This window comes from Vidua macroura, chromosome 13 (genome assembly GCF_024509145.1).
Source record: "Vidua macroura isolate BioBank_ID:100142 chromosome 13, ASM2450914v1, whole genome shotgun sequence".
NCBI lineage: Eukaryota > Metazoa > Chordata > Aves > Passeriformes > Viduidae > Vidua > Vidua macroura.
The window spans coordinates 17,488,425-17,506,057 of record NC_071583.1 but is presented as its reverse complement, the minus strand read 5'-3'; the positions used below and the strand labels follow the sequence as shown (position 1 = coordinate 17,506,057).

Sequence of the window (17,633 nt, the reverse complement as noted above, 5' to 3'; positions counted from 1 at the left end):
AGGGACAGGGTGGGATTTTGGGCTGTCCAGGAGCTGGACTCTCATCCCAATGGGTCCTTCCAGCTCCGTGTGTTCTGCGGTGTGGGGTGCCCGTATAACGCGCTCACTTTGGGATGGCTGGAAAAGACCTCCAAGACCATCTGTCCTAGGGTGACGTTATGGTGCTCGTGTCCCCAGTCGTGTGTTCTGTTTATGCTTGATGTTTTGTGCCTTCAGGACTGGCTCCAAAAAGTGAAGGTTTTGTCTTGTTATCAGCCGGCTCACGTCCCCCCACGGTCGGTGTCCGAGAGAGGCTAGGGCTTGCTGGTTTTGCTTGCCGGCTGGCTTGCTTTCTCTTTGCTCTTTCTTCCTCTTTTTGCTTTTGCCCTTGCTTTTGCTTGTTAGTTAGTTTAGCTAGGCAGTCCAATTTTTACCCTGAACTGTTTTTTTTCTTTCCCTTTCCTGAATACCATCCAAACCTGCTCCGGACTGGGACCTGGGAAACACCATGAAACACCGAGAGCCTGCATTTTGTGACCTGCAGCAGCCATCCCCAGCGCCGGAGACTGATAGCTGGGCGACCAGGAGAGACTTTCTGAATTTGTCATCTTTTCAGAGCGGTGAAAGAGTTTTGCCACCTAGTGTTGTTTTGTTTTTTTTGTTTTTTGTTTTGTTTTGGTTTTTTTTGTTTGTTGTTTTGTTTTGGTTTTGTATTGGGGAGTGTTTTGCTTGTTGAATAAACAAGTTTTTTTCCACTTCTCTCCGAGGAAATTCTTCCCGAACCAGGTGGGGGAGGAGCCATGGGGGGTTTGCTTTCTGGGGGCTCCTCCTGGAGGTTTTCTCCCAAATTTGCCCTAAACTAGGACACCATCAAGTCCAATTTACAACCAGTCACCACCTTTAAACCTGACACGAAATGCTACATCCAGTCTTTTCTTAAACACCTCCAGTAACTCCACCATCCCCCTGGGCAGTCCCTTCCAATGTCTTTTCAGCTACAGTTTCCAGCTACGCTGGTTTGAGTTTTACAGCTGTTTTCTCTTGCAGTCAAGTGTCTGTTTAATTAGCCTTGTGCTCCAATATACCAAGTCATTCAAATACCCAGCGTTAGAAGCAGAAAGATCAACATCTGTGTAACATTCTTTAAAAATTAAACACTAAGCTGTTTTCCCACGTATGAATATACACATACATGATTTATGATAAACAGAAAACAATCTAAAGATCCAAACTCCCTATCACAAACACAGGATTAAATTCTAGAACCATTAATCCAGTAATTTTTATGACTATGAGTTTTGACCACAAGCAGTGAAACATACCTTTCCATGACCATTTTAAAGCAATCCCTAAAGGCTCTATGAAATTCCCCCATTTATTTCCTGCTTCTTCACAAGGCTCTTCATGACAGGGGCCAGGCTAGCACAAAAGGAGGTAATTAACACTCAGAAGCTTTCCTCTGTATAATGAACATTTGTATAATTTGGATAGTACCCAAACTTGACTCTCTATTGCAGCTTTTCAAAAGAAAGTCAAAGCAAAGTAAATGGTGCCTTTTTTACAGAGAGAGAAGATGCACCTAGAAGGCTGAAAATAAAACTTGCATAAATCTGCAATGAGTCACTGATCTTTTTTTTTAAATGTGTGTGGTGTAACTTAAACACATCATCCAATTTCACTAAACTTAAAAAACAGGGGTTAAACAAAATATGTGCTAAAATACTAACTGATAATCACTTTTCCTTTTTTAGCATACTATACATATGTACATGAAAAAGGAATTCTTGCTCCTTTGACCATTTGATAAAGATTAAAATAATGACAGTGATTTCTTTAAAGTAGGCTTTTGTCATCTGTGTTTGCAAAGTTTCTCTATGGTATGTTACTAGAAATGCACATCTAACATACAAGAATTAAACATATTATTCTGACTTTTAAGAGTGTTACAAAGAAGTTTCACTCAGGACTGTAAGACTCTGGTATTTATGATACTATCATTAAAAAATAACTGTACTTCAGGGAAGTAGTATTTGAACACTTATTAGGCTTACACCGAGAAATACATATGGAAATAATACCAATGTATTGTCTTGCAATGGCAAAATTAATATGTCTCAATTTTAAAAGGAACTCTAGCACAGCACATTCTTCCATAGTTCTGAAAAATGCACCTACAGAGTTAAAAATAAAGTGGAGGTTTGAGTGCATGGGTAAACAACACTGAGGACACCAAGTTTTAACATACTCCTTCTCTCCAGCAAGGACCTTCCCTCTCCACCTTTTACTCCAGCATTCCGAGGTGCAGAACTACCAATTGGGCAATTTGAGGCAGTGCTCTGAGAATACACTGCTGAAAATTAAACCTGGAGGGACAAAAGCCTATTTAACATATGTTATTTCTCCCTGCATTATCAGGTCTTATTACTCATTCCAGGTATTATCTACAACATGCTTGGACTGAACTATCAGAAGCTTTGGTGCCATTAATGGCATTCAGGTATTGCTTAACTGGAATTCCCCTGTCAGGTGGTGTAACTACAGCTGGTGTGGACATACCTGGATGGGTTTTAATTAGGTGCCTTGAGGTCTGCGAGCACAGAGCTCAGTGACCTGCAAAATCCACACAGGGACCTCAGCAGATGGCCAGGTATCCTGTGGTATTTCAGTATACAAATAAATGAGTTTAAAACTGCAGCAGGAATGCATAATGTAATAGTACCTTCAGTTCTCCAGCCCCCACTTCATCCCCTCAGCAGTTCTTTTTTAGATGTTTGAAGGAGTCAGAAGAGCACCACAGGCTGAAATCTCTTTTCCTCAGAGTGCTGTAACTGCACTGTGCTTTATGGCACAATCCCTGTTTCTCGGGATACTTTGGTCTTGGGAAGCCATCAACACTGGACTCTCTCATTTGCCATCTTTTGCAATTTGTAAGTTCACCAGGGAATGAGAATGAAATTGTAAGAACAGTCCACATATTCACTTTGGGGAGGAAAAAAAAAAAGTATCAGGCAAGTATTTAATGTTAACATTCTTTGCTATAAAAGTTCATTAAACCCAAATCTGAGAGGAAAAAAAATGGCATTACCTGAGACTCGTGATAAAATTGGGTGCCAATAATACAAAGGTCTTGTAAACTCATGAGAAGGATTTTTGCTATAATAGGTACATCTTAGTTCTCCTGGTTCCTAAAATAAAAAAGGCTTCTGTATAAAAGAAAGGATATTTTGTTCTTTATGAAAAGAGTAATCATGACACAAAAGATCCTATCCTGTGACCTACAAACATCTGCCTGGAGAAATCAGGTTTAAAAATCACAAATTCAAGGCAATGAGTCCAAAAATATTAAATGAATTTGATAATACAACAGTTAAATTGTGCTACAAAATACTATTTGTTTTAAACTACTACACCATTTTCAGTTTCAAAAGATAGAATTCTCTTTAAATAGGATTGAGTTTCATACTTTTATTATACTCACACCAGCAAAAATGGAATATACTTATGTAACTCACATCATTCAGATGTTCAAGCTTTGTCTTTTTTTCTCATATCAGGCTGCACCATGCCACTGTTATTTCTTGAATCCCTGGCTTTTCTACATAATTTCACACACATACTAGAAGTGCAGGAAATTTCATGCTCCAACTGTCATTTCAGCATCTCACACTGACTAAGAATCACTGACCCAACAAAGAAAAAAAGATTACAATAGGACTGGAGTGTGTCATTCTGTGGCTTTTTTAGAAAGTATATGTGGTACTTTGAACCACAGTAAAATACTGTAGAAATAAAGGAAGTCATGGCTTCAGGAATAAGGCTGTAAGTAACAGGAAAGGTGATTTTACATGAATAAAGATAAAGCCACATCTGTGTTGTTAGCAGATAAGAGCACAAACTTACCACGGATATGGATAAACAGACATTGTAGCTACCAAGAACTTTAATTGCTGCATACAGTCTGAGAGAGTTATAAAGTTATAGACACAGCATAAAGAAGAACTCTGTATTGTATATCTAACTCCAAAGAATTTCCAGGACAGACAATACCTTCTACACGTAGACAAGACAATTAAAAAACATTTCTTGTACACAGAAGGCCTGTACATTTATTGAAAAGAAAAACAACTATTTACCAGTGGGATGTGACCCAAAACACAGTGTTGTTGTGATTTTTTTTTTCCCCACCGGTAAGAGAAAATATATGGAAAAGAAGATATACTGTAGGAGGTCATTAAAGCAAAAAACTATGGTGAAATCCTAGTAGCTTTGACAGGGTATTAAGACAGAAAGGAACAAGACCAACCCCATCTAAGCACCTCCTTAAAGTCTGTTTTTACACCCTCTAATCTGCAGGCAAGGAAGGAAAGATGAAGGGATAAAGAGCTTTTAGGTCTTGCCATGTATTAAAGGACATAGCAGCAACTAAAAATCAAGATACTCTTTCCATAAGGAGGTGAATGCAGAGCAGTTCTGTAGCCTGGGCAGAACTCCCATAGCTACAGGACTTGTGGTGCTTTCAGTCCAGGCCAACACTCCTCAGTGCAGGTGCTTGCTGTTAATGTTGCACTGTTTGCTCACCATCAAACACCCCTTGCAGCTGCTCCTGTGAAAACACTTTATTGTGTCCTATCACAAATACTCCCCAGCCTTGTGCCCAGCCCTTGGAGCTGTTAATGGTTAAAGGACAGCATTCAGCTTTTTGACTCAAACCAACCTGTGTGAACCTCTTTAAACAGGGAAGAAGATGTGTAGATTAACCTGGTTTTCAGCTAAACCACCATCATTTGGCAACACTTCTGTAGGAAACCTTCCCTATTAGAACTTTCAGTTCACTGAGTACAAGGTCTCCTGAAGATAAATTACTAATTTATGTGTAAACTGGTAACATGTTAACACTTCAGTTTATATCCAGAAACACCAATCTATAATAGATGGAAAACACCAAACAGCAATATATAGAGTGGTACAGACACACTGGGCAAAGTTTCCTTGTACTTACTGAGAAATTCAGATTTATGTTCCTCGGCACAGCTATCAAATACTTTCAAAGATAAAGATCCTTCAATCCATATGTACTACCTTTTATTATTTTATTATTTTTATTAACACTGTAGTGTTAATGATTTTGCAGTGATCTCATTATATAAATGGCACCATAAAATTTAATGTTCCCCCTGACCAGCTCCCTTGAAGAACCCAATTTACTGGAATTGTCATGATTGATACCAATAAGCAGAACAGATAAATAGCCAAGAGACACCTTCTCAAATTCTAAGCCTCACATTATCTGTCATCACCAATACATAAACACAGATGTAATGCAGTTCCCAAGCAGAGACACCAATATAAACATTATGGAATCTCAAAAGGGTGATCTTGTTCTCCATTCCAAATCTGGCCATGTATTCCCGCCTCTCTCTCGCATCGCCCTTGGCACATGGACCCCCATGAGTCACCTCAAAGTCACACCCATGAGTCACCTCATTTGATTATGCATCAAATGAATGGTCGACTTTTCTCAGGTGGGATTTTTCCCAAAAGGTTGTTTCGTTGACTCAGCAAAGCAGCGTGACACGGCACAGCCACACAAGCGCTCCAGCCGTCGCTGGAGGAGGAATGGGAACACATCCCACAGCGTCCGGGAGCGCAGGATTTGCCATTCTGCTGCCAGCTCCCTCTCAGACCACAGTAGGCTGATTATGAAACTGCACTTTGAGCAGCTGCAGAACCTCCTGGCAGGGCAAACCCGCGGGGCCCTTCCAAGGAAAAGAGAAAACACAGAAGGAACAGATATCTCTGGGTGTGCTCTGAAAAAGCAGCAGAGAGCACAACAATGAAGAAATGTTTTGGGAGAGAGAATTATGGCTCATTCAGCAGGGCAGGAGCTGTTACTGACAGGAGGGTTTGGGTTGTTTTTTTTTCTTTCTCCCCCAGAAAAACACATGAATTTGAGTTCTCCCATGCCCTCACTGTTTCATCTACCCTGGTTATAAAAGAGAATTGAAGGGAACTGCACCATCAGAGGACCAGTGATAACACAGTCCACTAAACTTTATTGATTTAAAACAGCTATTTCAGAGGTTTCAATCTACAACTCTCTTGATTAAGGTGGAATGAAGTGGATACTTAACAAGTGATTATGAGATCTCTCTGACTGATCGTCTGCCAAAAACAAGTGCAGTATTCTTTGCAATTAAAAACTTTATGATGGTGTCTCACTTGTCATGACATGTCACATGTCTCATATTTATGCTTTTGTTTCATGTCAGTGAGAATATATATATATGTATATATACGTATATGCACACACACAGATCTCTCAAGTCAAGCTTTTTAGCAAGGAATTAAATTTAAGATGATTGAGTGAGCATAAATTCTGGGTCAAATTCTACACTTATTAAAACAGAATCAGGCCCAAAAAGCAGTGAAACCGCCTTCTCACCCAAAGCTTGGCACCTTAGAAGGTACAAATCCACCTGGCATGAATTTATAGATTAAAAATATATACCTTGATGATCCACTTGACAGCTGGTTCTGAACCTGTCTAAGTGAACTCTGTAACACTGTGTTAGAGTGGAAAAAAAAAAAAAAAAGAGGCAGGGGCAGGTATTTCCATTTACCAAATCACCCCTGGAGACAGACATTTAATTGCAGTTACAGATCTCCAGATTTCCAGGGGTTTAGTGTGGCAAGAGAGATAAAACAGGAAACAGCCTCATCTGCTGGTTTAAGGAGGCACTATCAGGTGCATTACTTTATTTTTCCTCGCCATGTACAGCTCCTGGATCTCATAGAATAAAATCTATAGGATTGAAATTTGGGGCTGTTTGTTTGTTTTTCAGTAGCAAAGCCGTTTGCACACACTCCTCATATGATTGGGAGATCCCAGGTAACTCAGTGATAGGAGCAGCTCTGAATCTCCTTTCTGGCTCCTGGTTGTTAATACAACCCCCAAGACTCTTAATCATTAAAAAGCTCAGACTCATCTTTTTATAAAGAGGACATCTACCTTTAGATTTGGCATACAAGGTTTTCAGTTGCTCTGTTTTTCTGCAGCACAGTGAAAGGTTTGTCAGAACACAGGACTACAGCCTGTAAATGGTAACCTGCCTTTCACAGTGTCTCTTGGGTGACAGGTGTCCCATTCCTCTGAAACAGGGAAAAAACACTGAACAGCTACTGAAAAACGCTGGTGGAATGAGGTGAGAGCCATCACTGATGTGGCACACATAGGAAAGAAGAATATTAGAAAAAACTAGAGAACAGTTTGGCTGCATCCACGTGAATTCCGTTGTGAAAACAGTGCTTACAAATTTAGGGGGAACAGAAGGAAGAATAAACAACACCCAGTGATTTTCAAACAAAAATAAACAAATGCCAATTAAAGACATCAGCATGCACTGGGGGGGGGGGGGGGAAGGGTTAGAAATTGCAAATTAAGCATGAAACAGGAGACAACAGTATAAATGAAGAATACTTAGTGGTGTCACAGTTTAACAATATATTTCATTGGCATTTTTAAACAAGAATAAAACTAGCTGTAAATAGGGCATAAAGCTGAGATGCTGAAAGTGGAACACCAGCTTTAATTTGTCTTATTATGTGCCTGAAGCAGCGGAAATAATCATCACAGCCACATGTTAAATATTTCCTTTACAAGCAGTTACCCACACTGGGAGATAGGTTACAAAAAGACCAATAAGCCAGCACACCCCCAAAAAATCCAATCTTCAGAAATATTGAAGTAACCACTAAAGGAAAAAAACTGCTGTAAAATTGCAAGTGTTCTAAAACTGATTAGCAGAAGGCATATGAAAAAAAAAATTAAGTAGTATTTAAGATCCTGTCTGATATGCTGACTATGTTACAGGTAAGTTTTTCCAAAAGCATAATTGTTTGCTCCCACATAGTTAACACAGCTGACACCAGATCTCAGTATTCCCAACCACAGTTCCCTGTGAAGATAGTGGACAGATAATTCTCTTTGCAACAGGAGATCCCAGGCCTTTTAAAATACTGGTGCCAGTTAGAACAGAGCACAAAAGGCTCATTGCAATATAGTGTTACATTGGCCAGTTTGGCACAAAAACAGGAGCTGTGATAAGGTTGGAAAGAAATGCCTCATGGAAGCACAGGATTCACCTTCCCTTTTTATCCAGTGCTGGTTACTGTCCCAATTCATTGCCAAGGTGTGGTGTCTGCCAATAAACAAACATTAATTTCTCTTAATTTCATGTCGATGCAAACTTTTAACAATTTAATGAGAAGAGATGATGTGAAAGATTCTGAAAGGGAAGCAAGATTCTGAAAGGGAAGCCCTGGTATGTGCTTTTCTGCTGATTTCTAGTCACAGACTGAGACAGCCCCCTCTGGATCACAGCCAAAATGAAGCCCTTTAGGGATGTTCAATGTCCAGTGTTTTAGAAATTAGAAATTTAGAAAAAGAATAATTTAGAAAAGGAATCAGTATTAACGGTCTGTGGAAAGAAAAGGAAATATTTTACAAGTCACACACACAGCTTCCCTGAATACACCATCAAGCCATATGGTGCACACACACATTTGTGACACATCATAGATAAATTATTTTCCTTTCTGCTGAGGTGACTCACAGAACAGCTCAGGTTTCAGCTACTATTGAATCTTCATTTGATCCTTCAGCAATTGGAAGCAGCACCATGAATCTAACACAGGACTCAATTAAATAGTGCAAGTGCCTCAAGTGTTCATCCAGCCCTGAGCCAAAAGGCTTTTAATGCTAAACACAGGAGGAGTTCCACTGACTCCTACAGAAGCAACAACTTAAAAAGCATAGCACTGAGTCATTGAAAAAGGCCTGTCAGAGACATTAGCTAAACATCAGTGAAAAGACTAAAGACAAAACCAAGTGTTGCATAAATATCACAGTTCATGACTCTGAATTAATTTTGTTCAGCAAAACCTCCATCCATCAAAATACCTAATTCCACATCAAATGTTCAGCACTTCTACTAAATTCAAGTACATATTTAATTACTCTTACCTGATGACTTAGCATGCACATGTCAATCCAAAAATTAGCTCATAAGCCACATCAAGATATCCAGTGGGTTCAGTATCAGCTTATCACACTGTGAGGCAAAAATAACAAAACAACCCTCTCCCAGAACATTTGTCCATCTTTTTCATATCCACGGGAAAAATTAATTTCCAAAACTCTTGCATCATCCCTTAACATGCAGTCAGGAGAGATGTGACCTCTGGTATATACAGAAAAAACCCAGCACACTTCCCAGAAGAGAGGATTTGTATGAGTAATGCATTATTTTGAGCCCTAAATAAAACATTATCTCATCACATACATTATGAGAATGCTGTTCCCATTTATTCTTGATAATCCAAATTCACAGAGTGAGATAAGCCTAAGGGGTCAGCTTTTGTAGTAATCCATTCCAAGAATATATAAAAGCCAAATCACTGTAGTAGTTTATGTTCTTTTCCATCACTCCTACATGTGTCTTTATGCAAATTTAACCCTCAGGTTGCACATTTGTAACAGAAACATTCACAGAGGGTTGTTTTGATGCTAATGATGCCGTATAAATAATATGTAGGGGACTAGTGCAAAGTGTCAACTGCATATTCATATCATAGATAGGTACAGTTATTAAAGTAGAATTTCATCTAAAAATGCAGAACACTAGGAATTCTCATTAGTACTTTAATCACCTATATGCAGCATGCAAAATAAAGTTTAGGTTTGTAGGTAATGTTATTTGTAAATAACATGCAAATTCCTTTCCCTCCTCGGAGTCCCAGTGGAGGAAAGCAAGTTCCCTGGCAGCACTCAGTGTCAAATGAAGGAAGTTCAGTAGTTTGAGGATACAACAATCTTGCTTCTATGCAGCATTCCCTTCTGAGTGCCCAGCAGTGCTGCAGCAACCAGGCCCCAAACAGATCATGAAGTATTTTCTTTTTCCTAGGTTTCTTGTGTGTTTGTTCATTTTTTCCATTCATGTAGCAGAAAATTCTGGGAGTTACACATGTAATATCAGTCATCTGAGGCCAAAGTCACTAACTGATTATTGAAATGATCAATTTAAGCTCAGTTTGCATGACTGAGGGCACAACAGCTCTACAGAAAAAACTGCTTTATCAAGTTCACTGTGCTCACTACTACTCAGCTACAAATAAATTTGATAATAATTTATCCTCTAAAAAGTTCATATTTAAATGTGCTGCATCACAGCTTCTACAAAGACTGTATTTACTTTTAATATGCATTTTTCTTTTTAAAATGTGTTTTGTTTCAGAGATGAACTTTCATACTTGGCATATATCCAGGATTATGAACTTATTTCTCTAAGATGGGTATTTATTTAGCATTCGAGGTTTGCTTGAAACATTACCAAGTATTTTGGCAATTTAATATTTCTTCTTCCTACTCTGTTTTGAAGTTATTTTACCAAGGGAGATATTTGCAGCTTTGTCTTCCAGTGACTTAAGACTGATTTGCTGTTTATTTTAGCTGAACCAACATTTATTTTCTTTTTCAGCTTTTATTTATTTGGATTTTTAAGAACCACTGTGAAAAATAACTCATCCTACATATCAGCTAATGAGGCTATGCAAATATTACCATCAGTAATCCAGACCCCAGTAGTTTCAAGCAATGATAATACCAAGGTGGCCACAAGTCACAATTTAATTTGCCCTCTCATTGCCTCCTGACACTTTCTAGACGTTGATTGTCCTGCTGATTGCAAAGAAGGGGCAACTGAATCTTCCAAACAGATGAAAGATCCTTCCATGCAATTCCATCTCAAAATACATTGCCCACCAAAGTTACCCAAATTCCAACCTAAAATCAGCAGTTCACTTCTCAATGAAAATTTTACATAGCTTTCTAACAGAAAGCAAAATATCACTTGTTAATACTGGAATAAATTCACTCCACAGCAAGAAAACCATGAAAATAAATAAGTTATTACTTCTATAGCTTATATATTACTAAGAGTGACTTTGGAACCATGAGAAAAATAATTTATAAAAAGTATCAACCTTATTAGTCAGGAACCAACACACCTCTACTACCCAAGAGTACAAATCTTCCCACTCTGCCATGGCAATGTGGATCAGCCTGGAGAGCCACACACAGCCAAAGTGATGGCTGAGTGATGCTACACTGAGGCAACATGAGACAGAAGTTAAGATTAAATCTGAATTCTGAGTCATAATTAAAGAAAACCAAGGTGAAAGAGAAAAAAAAAACTCAACATATGCAAACTATTGTGAAGTTGAAAAAAAATCTGAAGGAAGCTAAAAATGTGAGAGGAAAATCCATGGTTCAAATAGCTAAGAAAAAAGGTTTTCACCTTTTTGTAACTGGTTAAGACACATCAGCACTTAAATGAATTCTAGTTCTGAAAAGAGGAAGATGGCAAAATTCCTAAAGTGATCAGCAAAAAACTGGGAGTGATCAGTAAACATTGCCTACCTGTATTTGGTAATGTGGGTAATTTTAGGGTAATGAAGTAATGGAAATATACTTATGACTAGACCAGATAATATAAAAATAATAAGTGTTAGGGTTTCATAAGGAGAAACATAACCACAAAGTCTAGAAAATGCCCAAGAGAACTTAGGATATCCGTGGGACCTCAATGTCTATTTCCAGTGCATGTGGGAACAGATAGAAAATTTCTCTAGAGTAAGCGTCCCAATGTAAAGAAATTAACAACTAATAACTGCAGGAGACTTACAAGACTTTTAATCATGGATTAAATGTAAACAGGAGGTTAATTTATCAGGCATTAATTCACTTCATAAGAAGTGCATAATTCAAAGGAGAACAACTTCATTAATGCAACCCAGCTGTACAGAAAGCTACTAAACAAACCTGGGATTTGTCCTTTGTGTGAGCAATCACAAACTCATTATTTAGGTTTTTTACCAGGCACTTTACCCAAAACATGTGGCATTCTAGACAAAATAACAGTGAAGAACACATTACAGGAATTAAAAATTATTTAAGTGAAAGACCTCATGATTTTAGTAATTCTGTCAGGACTTCTGCACTGCTCTCAGTGAAGTGAAGCTCACAGCACTGGCACTGCTAGTGAGCAGCAAATCGTGGTGGGAACGGAGCGATCAGGATCAGTTGGTTCACTGCACTCATTCCCTGGGAACATATTCTCAGGCACATATTAAAAATGGAACAAGTGTTGGCAAAAAGCATGTATGTAAATCCCAGTTAAAAGAAAATAATTTATGCTCAAACTTTAAAAGCTTGATCTTTTTAATCCTTTAAATACGAAAAACAGGTTTCATTTGATGGCAATATAAAGTGCTACACACTGAAAAAGCCTTTCATCGTGAGGATAAGGAAATAGGGACCAGTGGTTAGAAACTAAACCTAAACATCCAAAATTTCATATTTTCATTTACCTAACTCTAAAGGTAATAGAATCTGAAACAAGTACAGACAATCCCCTTATCTCCTGAAGTTCTCACAGCAAAACCATTCATTTCTGTGCTTAGGTCCAGCTATCAAGTCAGGGGGGTGATACGCAACAGTTGCAGTACAGAAGTGGACAGGATACATAAACTAGCAGGACCTTCTGTCTCAGGTGGATTTTACCACTCAGACAAATGTTATGTAATTAATTTGGCAGCAAGGCAATATTTTGGAGAAACAGGCAAATGCACAATTCCCCCCCCCCCCCAAATTTCAGCTTTAGTTATCCAACAGTTAACCCCTCCTCATCCAAAGAAGCATGTACTGGTTCTTCTCCATGTATTTTTACTGCTTCAAGGAGGCCAGCATGCACTAATCCTTCCAGCAGAATCCAAACCAGTCCAATCAGTCATGGCTGATGAGATGTGGTCAGTCTTGTGTGACAAGTACGTCATTTTAAAGATGTTAAGACTTTGCCTTGTTTGTTGCAACAGCAGAACACAAAACTTATCACCTCTCAGGGAAAACACAAAGTTGATTTTCTTTACCTCCTCCAAATAACTGCCTCCCTGGCTTACTACCAAGCAGCCTATTCCCTCAGAACAGCTTTTGTGCTGTCAGTACATCTTTGACGTTTCTTGAAGCAATGGAATGCAGTTCTAGATGGCACAGATATCACAGGGTATTTACTTGCAGCTCAAGTGTTTTCTTTGCTTCAGTGGGTTTTGTTCAACTCCCCCGGTGTCCCCGACCTGTTTGTCTGCAGAGTGACTTCAACTCTATGCCAGTAGCTTAAATACATGAAACCTAACTTGCATTAAATTGCCCATTCAATGATAGACATCAAACCTACAGAGAACATAGGATACTGGAGCTGTGGTATCATGTAACATCTGACACATCCCATTGCTTAGGGAAGGATTAATAAAAGCAGCAGATTCCATCATGGCTGGATTAGCCCAGGCTCTTCTCTGCTCGTACATGGACAGACACTGGGCAAGAACAGAACATTGAAGAACCTGCTGCACCCTCCTTCACCTCAAACCACACCCAATGGCTGGAAATCATGTCCTGACTCCCAAGTCATCTTCAATTCCACTTCAAGTGTTTCCTGCTATGGAAAACCTTCTGTTAAGCTGAAGACTTCATACCCATCTTTTCCAGTGGGCTGTTAACAATGTGCAGCAAGGCCAATTACCTTTCAAATGAAATTTAATCTTAGAAGGCACCTCACCCTTAGCAGATTTATTCTGTTCAATTACTGACAAATGTGTCAAATACATCCCTCAGAGGTCCCAAGGAAATAGGATTACCCACACTGAATATTCATCAGAGAGGAAAAGGAAAGTGTTTCTGCCTCCTCAAGAGGATAAAACAATGTCATGAAAACTGATTTCCAATCTTATCTAATAAAAAGAAAATTTGCCACCAGACCTTTAACACCCATTTGTTAAAGTAACTCAGAAACTTATTTATTGGAGTGATAGACTAGAAACACGCAATCAATTTTTACAGAGTTTTAATTACTAAGAAAATGGCACTATACATTTCCCCCAGATTAAACAAATACCACTAGACAAGCCTGCCTCTGAGATAATAAGCAAACAGCAAGAAGCAAGCCACAGCTTTTTCTAAGGCAAACAAAGAAAAAACCTCTTTGTGAGCTGGAGTTCTGCCCTTTCCAGTTTGCCCAGACTTGCCCCTTCCCTCGCTGTGTGTTCTACCATGGTATTGACATAGCCCAAGGAGGGTTTTTTTTGCTGACATACTCACACCAGACAAAGCTCCCTTTCACCAAGTGTTCAACTGTGCTCCAACACCAGGCTACAGAAATCAGCAATGCCAGGCAGCCTTCTATGGCTGAATTAGAAACCACTGCTTCTTAGAATAGGAATCACAATGCCTGTAAATGAAATCCTTTACTGGGATATCAACACTAAGAGTATCCACATAAACCAGCAGCACAAAGTTTTATTATTACATCAAATCTACTGTATTTGATATCTTCACTAAAACTTGTACTCAACTGATATTAGAGAGCCTGACAAAAATAAGGAACTCAAAGCCAGAAACAGCAGGATTTACCTTCCAGAAAAGCCAAGGCACTTACAGCATTGACAATAATTTTCACTCGAGCTTCCTACATGGTGCAAGTTGCAGTGTTAAACCCAAACTCCATTTCCTTATAAACTCAAGCTTTTTTTTTCTGCAATAGATCAAATATTAGAAGAGAACTTTTGCTTCCATTCAGTACCAAAAAACCCACCCAGCTCTCCACAGATTATTCAGCTGAAGACAGGCAGCCAGCAAGCGTTCCCAAAACTGAGTGTTTTGCTGTGATCTGAAATAAAGATGGATGTTTACTGCTACACCTCTTTAATTACAAAGCTTTCTGCAATTATTAGAAATAGATAGAATAAGCTTTAAGAGCAATGTTAAAAGCCTGGGAAAAAACAAAAACAAACTAAAAACTCAAACAAACAAACAAACAAAAAAGCAGCACACCACCAAAACAAGTCAGAAGCATTTTAAGCAAGTCTTTATTTTTCTACTCCCATAACTAGTAATAACAAGACAATGAATTCCCCATTTCTTTTTGCTAAAATATTTGGGTGTGATGGAACCCAGCCCTCAAATAAATGCATGCTTTGAAAAAGGAAAAAATAAAGAGTTATTTCTGTGATTTGTGCCTCACAGTCAAACTAGAATGACCCTGAGAGAAGTCTGTGCAGACAAATCACTGGATTTATGTTAGATCTGTTTCCCACCCCTCTTTGTGTTATTGCTCTGCAAATTGCAGATTTATTTTTTTAGCAAGTACTAATTTTGACTACAACCCATCATAAAGAGTGCTACAATATTGCTTTTTATTACAAATGCGCAAAACTTTTTCGAAACTATAAATGTGTAAAACAATCCACCAACTGTACAGTGCATTTACAGGACACAACCCAGAAAGGAACATGCAGTGTAAAGAACTGCTTTATACATTTAGCCCTTGGCCACAAAGAACTTGGCAGTACTACCACAACTTTAATGACTATAGTGTGAAAAAAAAATAATTAAAAACAAAAAAAGCTCAGCTACATCTAACTTTACCACGAAGTTGGGATACATACAACATCGTACAGGGAAGAGTTGTTTTTAACTGGAAACCGTCATCATGTTGTAACTCTTGGAAGGGCTGGATCTGCCAATTCTCCACTCCTCCTTGCAGCTGGTCCTGCTCTCCAGCTGTTTGGCCGCCTTCCCTCCAGGCTGGGGGCCTTCGTACAGCACACAGATAGACCCATCCTCACCTATGCGATAGGACACTTCGAAGGGGTCGACCCACAGCGTTAACTCGCTGGGTAAGAGCTGGAAGAGCCTCTCGTGGTTCAGTCCGATCATCCCCGCCGCCTTTCCTATCAAGGGGTCCATCTTATGGTTGATCCTGATGCAGCGGTAGCCGGAGCCCTTGGAGGGCACCAGGGGGAACCAGTGGTGCTTGTAGTGTTCTGCGGGAGGGAACAAAGAGGAGCTTCTGCGCGGGGCTGCGCTCCGCCGGACCCCGCGGGATGCGGGAGGGACGGAGGGGATGGAAGGAGGGGATGCCCCCCCGGCACTCACCGCGCATCGCCTCCTGCAGGCACTCGCGGAAGCACCGCAGCTGCTCCTCGCCGACCCCGCCGGCGGCCCGCAGGAGGCGGGTCACGAACGCGGCCGCCGTGGAGATCTCGGTCCTCATGTCCGCCCCGGCCCCGCTGCCAGCGCCGCCCGGCCCGGCCCGGCCCCCGCGGCCGGGGGCGGCTCCGCGCAACAGCCGCACGGCGCGGGCGGGACGGGGCGGGCTTGTTGTGCTGGCCGTGGGGCGGGACCGGCGCGGATGCACGGACAGCCCGACGCACGGACAGCCCGCCCCGCCGGGCAGCGCTCGGGGCACCGGCCGGACCCGGCCCCGCCGCTCATTCGCCCCAACGGAATTAACGGGTGCAACGCGCGCCGCGCTCGGCTCTGCCCTGCCCTCATCGGCACCCCCGGCCAGCGGCGCCTCCTCTCATCCCTCCATCAGCTCCATCGCCAGCCGTATTCCAGGCAGACAGCGCCGTTATCCTGCCTTGTTCCCTTTCCCCTCTCCTTTCTCAGGACCCAATACAAATACCGACAAATACCCAATACAAATGCACAGACTGAAACCCCCCTCCATCTCAGACATACAGCGCCGAGGTCATCCTTGACGTGCGGGTTTTCCTTTCCCTGTACCAGCAAATGACAGAACTCTTGACGTTTGCCCAAAACCCAGACTACTTCTCTCCTAACCGACTCTCAGGTCTGGATCAAGATGCTATTTTATTATAACAAATTTTCACCGAAGTCCCATTTGCATTTCAGTACCTCATACTTTAGGAATTAAGCTAAAAAAATAAATCTCTGCTGGTACCTGGACTGATTCAGTCATCCACTTCAGTTTTGATTTACTCAGTGTTTTGAGAATCAGAACACAAAACACGTTCACATCGATCTTAATTGAAATAAGGGACAAAGAAACAACACTTGCATTGGCGTTATGGAATTATTGCTAGCATTTAGAATAAACATAGCATTAGCAGCACTAAGAACTGTCCAAATCCATGCATAACTTATTAAACTTAATGCTTAATTATGCTAAAGAGCTTCCCCCTTCCACGATGTGTGCACCCAAATGAATAAATGCACAAGTTCCCTATTATCCCAGTGATTTTACACTTAAGTCAGTAAAACAAGATACTGCTAAAGCCAGGACAGACATTAAGGGCCCTGATTTTAACTTGCTCGTGAGAAATTAAAATAATGGTAAGAGTAGGAAGCAGATGAATGGTAGCTAAAAGTATTGCAAGAGTCAATAGGTAATGCTAAAACTGCTCACATGGATTGAGGTCTGACACCTGGATCCATTAGTCCTAAGTGGAATATTCAAATGAAACAAGAAATTCTGGCTATAAAAATTTAAAAATGCCACAGTTGTTAGGTAGCACTAAACTCACACTTTGCTTTGTTGTGTTCTCCTCAGGGAGCTTCAGATTTAAGACTCAATGTAAGCAAGACACAGAAAAATGAGAAATCAGCAGATATGCAACTGTCCCCCTGCCCAAAAATGGTTCCATGAGCAGCTATATTTAAAGCAAATTCTACATGTCAGACTTACTTTGTTGTTATTCTAATCCTCTGCAAGTCATTGTGTCTTTAGCAGGAACACCTG

General features: G+C 40.3%; 1 protein-coding gene across 1 annotated transcript; it reads right to left on the bottom strand.

Annotated features, from left to right (window-relative positions):
- Positions 1-14,937: 14,937 nt before the first annotated feature.
- LOC128814138 (protein BTG1-like) lies at positions 14,938-16,407 on the bottom strand. The gene is made up of 2 exons (XM_053989726.1): positions 16,025-16,407; positions 14,938-15,912 (listed from the first exon to the last, which is right to left on the bottom strand). The coding sequence occupies exons 1-2, from the start codon at positions 16,140-16,142 to the stop codon at positions 15,560-15,562; spliced, it is 471 nt and encodes a 156-aa protein (XP_053845701.1). The 5' UTR covers positions 16,143-16,407; the 3' UTR covers positions 14,938-15,559.
- Between the last annotated feature and the right edge of the window lie 1,226 nt (positions 16,408-17,633).

Excerpts from the sequence above, each read along its gene's own strand:
- LOC128814138 (XM_053989726.1), bottom strand. The coding sequence starts at position 16,142 with ATGAGGACCGAGATCTCCACGGCGGCCGCGTTCGTGACCCGCCTCCTG. Across the intron at positions 15,913-16,024 it reads CCTGCAGGAGGCGATGCGCG|AACACTACAAGCACCACTGG; the intron begins GTGAGTGCCGGG and ends TCCCTCCCGCAG.